The sequence below is a fragment of the Physella acuta genome, unplaced genomic scaffold (assembly GCF_028476545.2).
Source record: "Physella acuta isolate Inbredline_101_S28 unplaced genomic scaffold, ASM2847654v3 ptg000095l, whole genome shotgun sequence".
Taxonomy (NCBI): domain Eukaryota; kingdom Metazoa; phylum Mollusca; class Gastropoda; family Physidae; genus Physella; species Physella acuta.
This window is the reverse complement of record NW_026731615.1, coordinates 426984-439258: the sequence shown is the minus strand read 5'-3', so window position 1 is coordinate 439258 and position 12275 is coordinate 426984. Positions and strand designations below refer to the sequence as shown.

At 33.2% G+C, this 12275-nt stretch overlaps 1 protein-coding gene across 9 annotated transcripts in view; it reads right to left on the bottom strand.

The window, feature by feature from the left end:
• Positions 1-1915: 1915 nt before the first annotated feature.
• LOC131929504 (protein phosphatase 1 regulatory subunit 12A) overlaps positions 1916-12275 on the bottom strand; it is a 42803-nt gene continuing 32443 nt past the window's right edge. For 8 of the 9 annotated variants that reach the window (XM_059285769.1, XM_059285758.1, XM_059285793.1 and 5 more), the window contains 4 exons: positions 11576-11710; positions 10611-10745; positions 9722-9772; positions 1916-6341 (listed from right to left, as the gene is read on the bottom strand). In XM_059285769.1, coding sequence (XP_059141752.1) covers positions 6222-6341; positions 9722-9772; positions 10611-10745; positions 11576-11710 — 441 coding nt within the window. In that variant the 3' untranslated portion in view covers positions 1916-6221. Of the gene's footprint in view, positions 6342-8441; positions 8529-9721; positions 9773-10610; positions 10746-11575; positions 11711-12275 lie in introns of all 9 variants that reach the window. The other variant, XM_059285762.1, reaches the window with a different exon arrangement.

The window sequence follows — 12275 nt, the reverse complement described above, 5'->3', positions numbered from 1 at the left end:
TTAAGAAACAGAAAAAACCTGCAGAAGATTTGCGACAACCAGCTCTAGTTCTGTTAGTAAATAAGACTATTAGATTTAAAAATAATTTAAAAACAACTTAAAATAATTAGAAATACAAAATAATTAGCAAAACAGTATTTAAAATGCAAATAAAATCAATCCTTGCACATTTTTAAACATTATGTATTAAAAACAATATGGCGGCAAATAAATGATGGTTTACAGTATTTCCGGTGGTTTCCGGAACGGCTCGACAGACTACGCCATGGTTTTACTGTTTTTTACTGCTGTACAGTTCCGGAATAATAACCGACGCTATATCGTGATTTTACCCAAATTTGGGCTAGGCCTTGCTTTTGGGCTTTGGCCTAAGGCGGCTACACCAAGGATATGATTATGAGCACTAAGAGTAAGAGGGACTAGGCCCTATACACAATACATAGATTCTAGATCTAGGGTCTAACACAAAAAGGTTGGGGGAGGGGGCCTGGGAGCCGTTTTTGGGATTTGTGTTGTTTTTTTAATTGTCAATAATTCCCCTACTGTCGGCCTTCTCATTTCCTAGTTCTAAATCTAGGGCCTACTTTATTTCCCGAAAACTTGTAGAAACTACACAGCAGTTTTAGGCCCTGTTTAATAAAAAAGGTTTGTCTACAGGATTTCTCGCAGGTATTTTTTTCAGGGAAAGGGGGGGGGGGGGCACTTGAATTTCCGGGAGGCGTACTTTACATTTTAGTGGGGGAGGGGGGCGGACACTTGCAGTTTTCAGAAGGGGTCGTCCATCTAAATTACGTCACACTCCTAGGCGGAACTTTGGGATAGAACTTTTGTGCTGAAAGTGTGACGAAGCACTTTTGCGTTTTACAAAGCAATGCTTTTCGCGTTTTCCTTGTAAAGTTATTCAAAACACTTAATGTTGACTCATCGCATTAAATATCTTAAAAGTAGAAAAAAAAATGGACGGGGTGGGGGTGAAGAAAAGCTGGGCTGTGACGTCATTTGCTGCGGTAGAGGGGGGGGGGGGTCCTGGCATTTTATATTACTTAATTTTTATAATGATTAGGAATAAAAAACAAAAATAAAGCAAATATTAAAACCTTCAAAATGTGAGCATTTAAATACACTAAAATGAGAAGTTAAAACAAAATTTCATTTTGAATTTTTTTAAAAATAAAAACGATTGAGTATTTTAGAATTCAGAATTTCAAAAACTGACACAAACTTGCCTTCACCAATAAAAAAAGGTGAAGTTACCTTTTCAGATCTAGCAGTCAAAATGGGAGATGAAAAAAAAAAAAGTGTTCACATTTTTCTGTGGTCTCAGCTTTTAAAGGGCCTATATATGGGTTAACACCTTTACTTTTCTTAATGTTTCAGGTGCCCATTAGGGCTGGGTGAACAGTGTTTCTTCCACACTTGAAATTTTCAGGGGGGGGGGGGGGGGGAGGAGGGGGGAGGCGCGGAATAAAATTTCCGGGGTGAGGGGGGGGTGGACAATGTTAAAAATATATATTTTCTATATAAATTCCATTTTGTTCGGGAAGGGGGGGGGGGGGGTAGACTTTCTTCGGGGGGGGGGGGGGGGAAAGAAACTGGTTGAACACCACGACATCCTACAGAGTGGGATCTGAACTTGAGACTTTCTGGTTTTCAGCATTGCATCCTACCATTGAGTAAAAAGATTCTACCTCAAACCCATCAGTAGACAATAAGTCTTAAATAATAGCACGCTAATTTTTTTAATGTGCCCTAAGCTAGTTAAACTATACCACTCCCTATGACACTATCCAAATAAAATTACAGAAATATTGTATTTCAAGGAACCTGACGCAGTAGCTTCAGCTAGGAGGCTGCCACAAATCTCATGAACAATGTTTGACAACTAAAGTAAAATACAACAAACTCAACAAATTGCTAAAGAAAAATCTTCATTATTTTATTTGTAATGAAATTTATATATGAATAGCATTACAAGCTATGACAAATCTTGATGCATTGAATAATAGTAAAAATGATGATGAAGTACATACACATGTACATTATAGATAGGGGGGAATAGTTATTCAACACATTACACATGAATAAAAGACCGTTATCATATAAGTAGAGAGGACCACACTAACACATGCGCCACTATGCTCCATGTAACTTAACTACTAAAACTTGAAATCAAACAAGTTTTTTTTTTTTCAACTAGATACACCCAGACACCAACCACACACCCGAATTACAATATTTCTCTGATCTCAAACCTCTAAGCGTGTGATCATTGGGAGGCAATTTCTTGTAGGAAAAAAATAAAATGCATTCACTCTGGATGACTAAGACAACACAGGGTTAAAGTTCCTGAAAGTCTATCTTAAAATAACTCAACAATCAACACTGCTAATATACCACTCAGCTAAACTACATCAACATCTACAAAAGCGTTATGTAGAAGCTATATTGTAACGTCATTTAGATAAGTAGGGCTATACCAAACTTATCCTTTTATCTACCATAACTTAAAAACAACCATTAACTTCTTTAAGTTTGGGAATTTTTAGAAATTAATGCTAAAATATTGGTTGAAACTATCTTGAGGTAATTCAAACCAGCTGTAAAGCTTTTTTTAATTTTATCACATGTTTCTACGCCTCATTTCTTTATATACATTTGCTATTTTAGTAAATCACAGACAATGTATTAAGTACAAACAGTTATTATTAAATGTGACCCCCCCCCCCCTAAACAGCACTAATACAATACTGAATTCAATGCCACTAAAAAAAATTCAGGTATTTTAATATCTCATCATTAATCCAGTTTTGAAAAAATAACTGCTTAGTTTATCTTTGTTCAAATGCTAAAACAAAAACTTTTCCCCAAATTCATGTTCTGATGTAGAGATCAAAACTGGCCAACATATACAAATGTTGCATTCATTCTCAAGTCAAGAATGTCACATCCAATTTGTATGTCAGGAGAAGTGAATCAGTTGAACAGACAAACACAAACAAGTGTTGAAATAAACCATTCATACTCAAGTCAAGAATGTCACATAAAATCTGTATATCAGAAGAAGTGAATCAGTAGAACAGAACCATCTACCATCACCATCAGACAGAAAAATCGTCATTAGATTCAGTTAATGGCTCTATCGTTAGACAGAAAAATTGTCATTAATTCAGTTAAAGCAATCAGTCATCTAGCCAACCTGGCATTCAAAATTCATCAACATAAACTTTTACTTCAACAAGTAGTAACATCAGTTAAAATTACCATCAGTCTAATTTTTAATTTTGTATTTAATTTTTAAAACTTCAGTTAAAATTATTATCAGTTAAATCTTTATATTTATATTTAATTTGTTTTTAAATTTGTTGTGTACAAAGTGACAGCGATTAGCTAGCTCTGGATCCAACATGTCACCCAGAGAGGCATCACAAAGTCCTCAACAACAAGCTTCTGACACAGGTGACTACAAGTCTTCAAGGAAGGCTTATAATCACAAGCCAAGCTAGTTACTGAGGGGAGCTACTGAAGCTAATCACCATACAAGTAAAATATTTTAACACTAAATAAATTCTGCATCAAGTCTGAACTATTCCTACCCCCCACAAACTGACAGAAATTAATTCATCATTTTCATACAAGTACTGTCTTTCATAAACAAGTCAGCTAAATTTCAGAAATATCACAAAGCCAATTTTATTTTTACAATCTACACTTCCCAGGTCAATCTTGTACATCTTGAAGCAGACTATTATGTTGGGTCAATCCAAAATTAGTCATTCAATTACATGAAGAAAAAAGCACACAAACGTGGACAGATGTACTGTAATGTACACACCAATGACATGATTTATTCACAAATAAATAAGCTATAGAAATCCCTAACCTCACTTTGATATCCAACAAGCAAAGATATGTACACATTCTGCCTATTTACACTTGTTATGTACAGTATTTATAAATATTTCATTTCCCTATCTAGTAACTTTATTTATATCAAGTTAACACTACCGTAACATACTCTTATAAAAGTTTGTCGTAGTTGTACTAAGATCTTGCAATTAGTTTGTTACTAAAGAATAATTCATTACTACAAAATGTTAAATATAATTTGTTCTTTTGAAAATGTATGTTTAGATCATAACTTTAGAAATCACACCATTTTAAGCCATTCTGTGTTCTACATTTGTTAGTTAATCATTACAACTGGTTTCATCTTACCACTAGAGGGATGTGGCAGCACTTATTAGAGATAGCATTACAGAAACATGGACAAACAATATATGGGCAGTTTTACTGGTACATCAATAGAGGCAGAATAGTAGTCAAAACGCCCAAAAAATAACCACTAGCTTATAATAGTGTGACAATACTTGCTTATAACAGTGCGACACTACTAGCGTATAACAGTGTGACACTACCTGCTTATAACAGTGTGACACTACCTGCTTATAATAGTGTGGCACTACTTGCCTATAACAGTGTGACACTACTTGCTTATATCAGTTGACACTACTTGCCTAAATCAGTGTGACGCTTCTTGGTTGTAGCTACCACTACTAATAGCAATATGATTGATGCACTATCACACAACCAATGATAGAGCACTCAGCCCATAAATAAAAATGACAGGTGCAACCTATCACTTCTTTGCAGTACAAGTGAAAATTTGGTTGCGAAATCATCTTTCAGAACACAAATTATCATCTTCATTAAGTCATACGACAAACTGTTCCACCAAAAACCACCTTAAACTAACGTAAACACAAAAAAGAAGTCAGGCCTAACAAGGAGAGAATCTACCATACAGTTCATATTAAAAAAACAACTAGTTACTTCTGACATGTCTAGTTGTGATTAGTAAAACTGGGGTAATATAAATGGTCACATGAGTTTACTAACTCTCTCCTGAAGAGTTACATAAGCCATCTGTACAGAAGCCATCTGTTGCCCAGGGTAAACAACTCACACAACAAACACTACTCCCATTTGACAAAAAAATGTGCCTAGGTTTGAGATCAAAGAATTTACTACACACACAAAAAAAAAAGATGAAATGCACAGCCAAAACAAGAGCTTTAAAAAAAAAAATTGGACAAATAAATTAGACACTGAGGATAGAAAAAAACATGCCGTTATATACATATTTGATGAGTTCATGATTACCTTGTGAGCTAGGCCCACCCTGATACTACCATCTTTAAAGCTACACAAACATAGCATCATACTGCTTCAAACTTTCAATGTTTACAACATTTAAATCATGAAGGCTTTATCAAAACACAAAACTATGAGGATCACACATTTACATATTCTAGTCATACAAAAAGATTATACTATTAGTTTTATAGCAGTCCAGTAAAATGCGCTTCACGTTGCTAATTCATGCATGAATTAACTGCACTGTCATGTGTTTTACCATTAAGCTTTGTGAGAAATTTCTGTAATGCTTTCAGAAAAAGCAATGTGGATATATTTACACAAGTTAAACATAAGGCACAATCTTGCATATAACAAGTACTGATTAAAAGTACTGGAAAAAAAATAACTAAATAGAAAAAAAATGACTGGATGACTTTCAATGTGAGCACTTCACCTAGCACACTATAAACATTTAAAAAAATAATAATAGTCATGTGCATCCATTCTATAAAGAAGCTATAAAACAAAGTCATTACATTTCTAATCACGCTTAGGAAAATAGAGTTCAACACACACTGCTAGCTTCCCATCTCCTTTACTACACCATCAATTCATTAGGTACAAAAAAATAATAATTTAATTAGCTAAAAATGTCCATTATGTATGTCATAGTCTATGATGAGCATATACTCTAAGTGATGAATAATTATAATTTAGAGCTGCTTTTCTCCCCCCATATAGTGTAAGGCAATTAGTGTCCCAAAAGATTCTATCTGGGCTATTATAAGACTTTTTTTTTTAACCACACATGAAGACTCAATTTTAAAAAACATTAACTATTTTTCCCCTACTATATTATAAAGAAAGACAAAATTTTCAACATGACAATATAGGATAAAACATTGCACTGAGTGAGAAGTGAAAATAATTTAAAACGTTACAAACTATAAATTAGATCCCTAGTTGGTTGGTTTGGAAAATGTCCTCCATGAAACCATAGCATTAACAGCTGGTGATATGACAATGAGATAAGCAAGCTAATGTTGAAGGGAGATTTAGAACAAGCAAGGGAGTGGACACAGAACTTATTTAGACAATTTACTGATGACACGGATCAAAGCTCCATTCTCATCCTTCAACCGCTGGTTATCTGCCTTCAAGGTTTCCAAGACTTTCTGGTGATCTGCTTTCAGAGCCTCCACTTTCTGGTGAGAGAAAGAAATAAAGTATTTAAACACAAAGCATACAGCATTTCTGTTGTCACACGGTTTGGAACATACACATTTAAAATAACAATATAGTCTGTTTACTCAGGTAAAATTGTTACATAATTTCATCCACTGAAACAATACAAAGCTGAAAACCATAACCCTCTTTTTTTTTTTTTTAAACTGACAGCTCTGACTACAGTTGAGGAAATGTCACAAAGAGTCATACAAATGTCATGACTCCTCAGTCTTACTATTTAAATAAGTACCAAGGCACTACACCCATAAGGCCTAAATCCTAATGACTTAACAGCTTATACCTACTTTAAGCCTTATTTTAATAATTGTCCTAACAATTCAATAAATATTTTTTACATTAAAAAAGTTTACACTTTTTGTTAGTAAAAATTCATTTTTAACAAAAATTATATAAACATACAAGAATCAAATTATTTGATATGAACATAAACAAGATAAGATTATAAGAAAAAAAGAAAACCAGAAAGCCAGTAGTAATTGAATCGAAATATAAGTTTTTTTTATGACAATAAACAAAGACTGGAAAAATGTCCACTATTCAGAGCTATCACAAACAAGAGAAAATGCAATTAGCATTCTCATTCTGAAAACATAGTAGCTTTTTTAGTGATCAAATCATTTGCTTTTTTCACTTTAGGTTTCGATAGTATATCGACAGTGACGTTTTTTTTAAAGTTAAATAAAATGCTAAATAAATGATTATTGAATTTTTCGATTTTAAAAAAATTATTTTTATAAGGTGAACACTTCACTCTACAATTTCATTTCTTTCATGCAATTAGTACTTATTAAAATATATATATGCTTTTTAAAAAAAAAAAGTTTGTAAGACTCGATTTGGAGGAAAAGATAAATAAAAGCTAGGTATATTGTAACATAACTTAAGGTAACATAGATGTACAGTGGCATGAAATGTATTTGAGTTTACTAAATTAATATTTTAAAATTTCAAAACATTTCCATTTCACATAAAATGTGTAAATATTGATTTGTATGGCACTTTAAAAAAATTCCGACAGTTCAAGTTGAAATAAATCTAAATAAAATTACATAAAGAACTAGGCTAATTATACCCCCTCCTTATTTATTTTTGTAATTACACTTTCCAGGATTAAAAAAAAAGAAACTACATAAACTCATGCTGAAAACAAGAGAAATATTTTTGATTAATGTAATTAATAGCTTTTATGCAATTCTGTTAAATTTAATGCTTGCTGTCTTGTTTGCAAGTATGTTACATTAAACTGCTTGCTGCCTTGTTGAAGATTATGTTTTAGAGAATATATAATAAGCAAGCCTGTAGAATATTCACCATCTGCATTTTACAAACATGTTTAGCATTTAATAATAAGGTGCATATTAAGTAAGTCAAATTTCCTCTTTGACAAATGAACTAAAAAGGTCTGTCAACTCAATGTTAACTGAACTGAGTTTCTAGAGTACACAAGAAAGCAGCAAAAAGCCAAGTGAATCTCTCTGACCTGTCCATGTAGTGATGTCATTTTTTTTTTATTCCTACAGCTTGCTGCAGCCACTTCATTAGATTTAGTCAAAAACTGTAGTATTTAATGTGAAGAAAGAGTCTTCTTAAAGCCGAGACTGTTAGTTAAAACATGCAGAAAATCAGGAGGATCTAGCCTGCGTAGGACAGTGGGAGGCAGCAAGACCGCAACTAGACAGTCAGACGCTAATGCTAATAGACATCACCTTCAACTAGGTTTCAGGTCTAGGTGGGTTTTTTTAACAATTATAGTTTTATTATTTGCTTTATAAAATCAACTAATAACTTTAAAAAATTAGGCTGACCATAAACACAGGATTTAAGAAAATCAGAACAAACTTACTTGAGATAATTGTGGTCATAATCATATTACTTTAAAATTGTACAATTAGCAGCAAGTTTTCTAATACAGTGATTTAATAAGCTATATGGATGAATTCCATTGTAGCCATTCCAAAACAGCCAATTGAGAAATGTTAAAAAAAAAAACCCACCTAGATGTAAAACGACTCTATTAACATCAGCTCTTTACTGTTCAATGATTGTTTGTGTGTTACCTATTTAGAGAGCTTAGCAACAACTCTGGTGAGAGCACGGTTCTCGTCCTTAAGCTTAATGTTTTCAGCCTTTAATTTCTCCATCAACTGCAAGAGTTGGGCAAGACAAAACATCAGAGTTACAGCCATCTGACTATGAGTTGCCCATGTACCCGGGTACTAGGCAGGTGCTTGACTTTAACCATCACCAGCCACTACATAGACATGTTAGCCACACCCCCAACCCCTTGCGCTCAAAGTTCTCGTATGGCTCATATCTTTGCTTCACTCGTACAGTCATTGCCACTAACTACAGATAGTATCAGATACCCTTCTAATCAAATCCAAATAAATTGCCATGTAATCAAAACTTTGCTAAACAATCACCGGTCATAAATTTAACTTTTCTGTTAGCCAACCACAATAATTAAGTTTATTACTGCCCTCCACAATACATCATGATTACATATATCAACCAAAAATTTCAAATTGGTACTTTACTGTTAGTCAACCAATAAAATGTTTACTCCTTGACATACAAATAAGATTACGAACGCAAATCTCAAATAGTTAGGCATTGCAAACCCAAACTAAGCATTAACCCAAAGGTTCTTTATGACTTTTTAAATTGAATAGTTGCAGCTCTTTTTTTTTATAATAAAACAACTTGTAAATATGAGACTGGATAAAAGCTCATTAAATAGTATTAACTTTATTTACTTTCTACAGTTTAAAATAACTCTTTACTGATACAAGATTTCCAACCCAGCCACAAATGAGGTTATTTATAATTCTGGCAGATAAAGCTAACTAAAAAGTATCAAACAATGAACAATACAATATCCCGTTTTGTTTGTACATAGAAGTTACCATCACGTAGCATGCTAAATAAATCACATAAGCATAGATTTAAACTGTTCAATTGTATACTTATAAATACAATTTACAACACTCATTAAAAGGCTTGGGTACACACACAATGGTGCCACTTTCAAAATTGTCTTTTTAGATTTCTATTCAAGATCAGTGCGACTAAGATAATACCAGTGTGCGACTAGGATAAGACCAATATGCGTGGGATATTTCCACGCGGAGAAAAACACACAAACACACAACCTTGCTGGACAAACTTATAATTTAACATCACATGGAAGAAATAATTTCCTAACAAAAATGTCATCAATTTACTAAAGAAATTAATTACAGCTGGCTGTAAGTGTTCTTTTTTTCTAACCTAAACATTATTTGAACATGAACAAAAAAAAATGAAGGGTAAAAAAAAACAACAATCTTTTACTTACCTTAAGCTCTTCTTCCATTTCTGATACTCTCCTCTCTAAAGTTCTTTTGTCCTGGAACAATTAATGTACAGTTTTAACTCACATGTAATGTGCTACATTACAGAGCTACAAACTACACAATCTCATGTTCACGCTGACCATACAATTATTTAATAAGCTTAAGTGAGTTATGTACTCTACTTTTTCAGAGCAATGATACATTTTTTTAATATTACAGAAAAAGTGCTAAATAAATATAAAACTATGTGAATAAAATACAAAAAATAAAGTCACACAGCATAATTAATATTAAAAAAGTGAATACAATGTATACAACAAAAGTGGTTTTTTTTTCAGGAATTCTTCTGATAGATTCATGTTTTGACCTCGCAGTGTCTGAATAACAAGTTAAGCCTAGAACTCTGTGTCAGCTGATTTAAGGTGTGCACATATGTTTTGTGACACTTTGGTTTTCAATAGGAGAAATACCAACCCTACACAATTAATGACACATAAAACAGTTGATGACAGGGACAATAAAAGAAATACCAACCCTACACAATAAATGACACATAAAACAGTTGATGACAAGACAATAGAAGAAATACCAACCCTACACAATTAATGACACATAAAACAGTTGATGACAGGGACAATAAAACAAATACCAACCTTACACAATAAATGACACATAAAACAGTTGATGACAGGGACAATAAAACAAATACCAACCCTACACAATAAATGACACATAAAACAGTTGATTACAAGACAATAGAAGAAATACCAACCCTACACAATTAATGACACATAAAACAGTTGATGACAGGGACAATAAAACAAATACCAACCCTACACAATAAATGACACATAAAACAGTTGATTACAAGACAATAGAATAAATACCAACCCTATCAGAGTTGCGTGGGACCTCCCTCTGTTTCATAACCTTATCTAGCTCAGCTTTGGCCTCTAGCAGACTTTTCTTTGTCTCCTCCAATTCCTTCCTCAACTTCTCATTTTCACTTCTTTCATCTTCATATTTCTGAAAAATTTTTAACATTGGTTTTAGTTTATACAAGTCTGGATGGCATAAAATATCTCTAAATAATAGGGAGGTTGCTGGTCGGGTCAAGCGAGTATGATTGCTAACTCCAGAAGTCCCGTGTTCATATCCCCAGGCAGACAAGGCTCATTAGCTGGGGACAGCAACTAATCTAGGGGAGAAAACTGCAAAATCAAACAACTGCTGCCTTGCAGATTGTTTTTAGGGTGGACAAAGGTTATGGAAGCAAGTCAAGAAATAAAAGAAGCTGAAGTCAGAGTCAACGGGCCATATTGCACATAACATGATGACATGATATACTGTAATGAGTTGGAGGCAATTTCCTTCAATTGTATAATTGAGAAAAAGGAAGAATAAGGGTAAAAATACCAAGTTATGTGGAAAATGCATATAAAGTTCGTAAAGTTCCTTACTTTTAAATTAATCATAAAATAAAAAGTGCATACTAAGTTCACACAGTGCTGAATTTAAAGTTAATCATAAAATAAAAAAATAAAATAAAGTAAACTTTATTAAAAAAAATTGTAATCAAGTTGAACACAATAGTTCAGTGTAAAAAATTATATTTGTCTTGCTATACAGAAAAGAAAATAAACAGGTTAAAACCCGGTGACAGATTTAATGTCTTATTTACACTAGCAGACTGCTAACAAAGTCTGTCAACTTGTAAACAACATATTGTGCCTCATACAACAAGCTAGAAAACTTGACACAGGTTGAGTCACTACATTTTAACATCCTGTTGTGTTTGTCCTGTAAACACATAGTATTCTACTTGCTCTAATCAAATGTGAAGATTATATACTTGCCTTTTTATAGTCTATATCTAGTGAGCCAGTAGAACGAGAGAAATCCGAGTAAGAAACTGGACGCTGGGAACGATCTGAAGATGGAACATCACTGTTGGAGTTGTACCTTGAACTATACCTACTAGAGCCTAGATTCTGTAACAAGAACAAGGAACTGTGTTAATTCTCTGTTTCTTTCTTACTCAAGTGTCTTCATACAAACAAGGGAACCAACACACACAGGCAATATTCTGCATAATCAAATCTTTATGGTGAGGATGGAGGTGTTGGGTTCCTATGTCATTTCACAGACAAAAATACCACACAATTTAACAGATAAAATACTAATTAAAATTTAACAGAACATTTTTCAAGTCTAAAATAGATACGAAGTAACACATGCTAAAACAGGGTGTGGTCATTCACATATTTTTGAGCTCCTGATAAAAATGAGGGATGTGTATTGTATATGGGTAGACGAAAAGTTGTTTTATATCTTACTAATTTATAGGACAGTCTATTCATTTGTCTGTAAAAAGTTTCAAATGACAACTATGACAGGGTGCAAACAGTCAATACAGGTACTACAACAGCATTTTAGCATCTTAGTCACTACATTTTAACACCCTGTTGTGTTTGTCCTGTAAGCACATTATTCTACTTGCTCTAATCATGTTATTTTATTAACAAGGGCCTTAGATTCACAGAAAACAAAACTGCT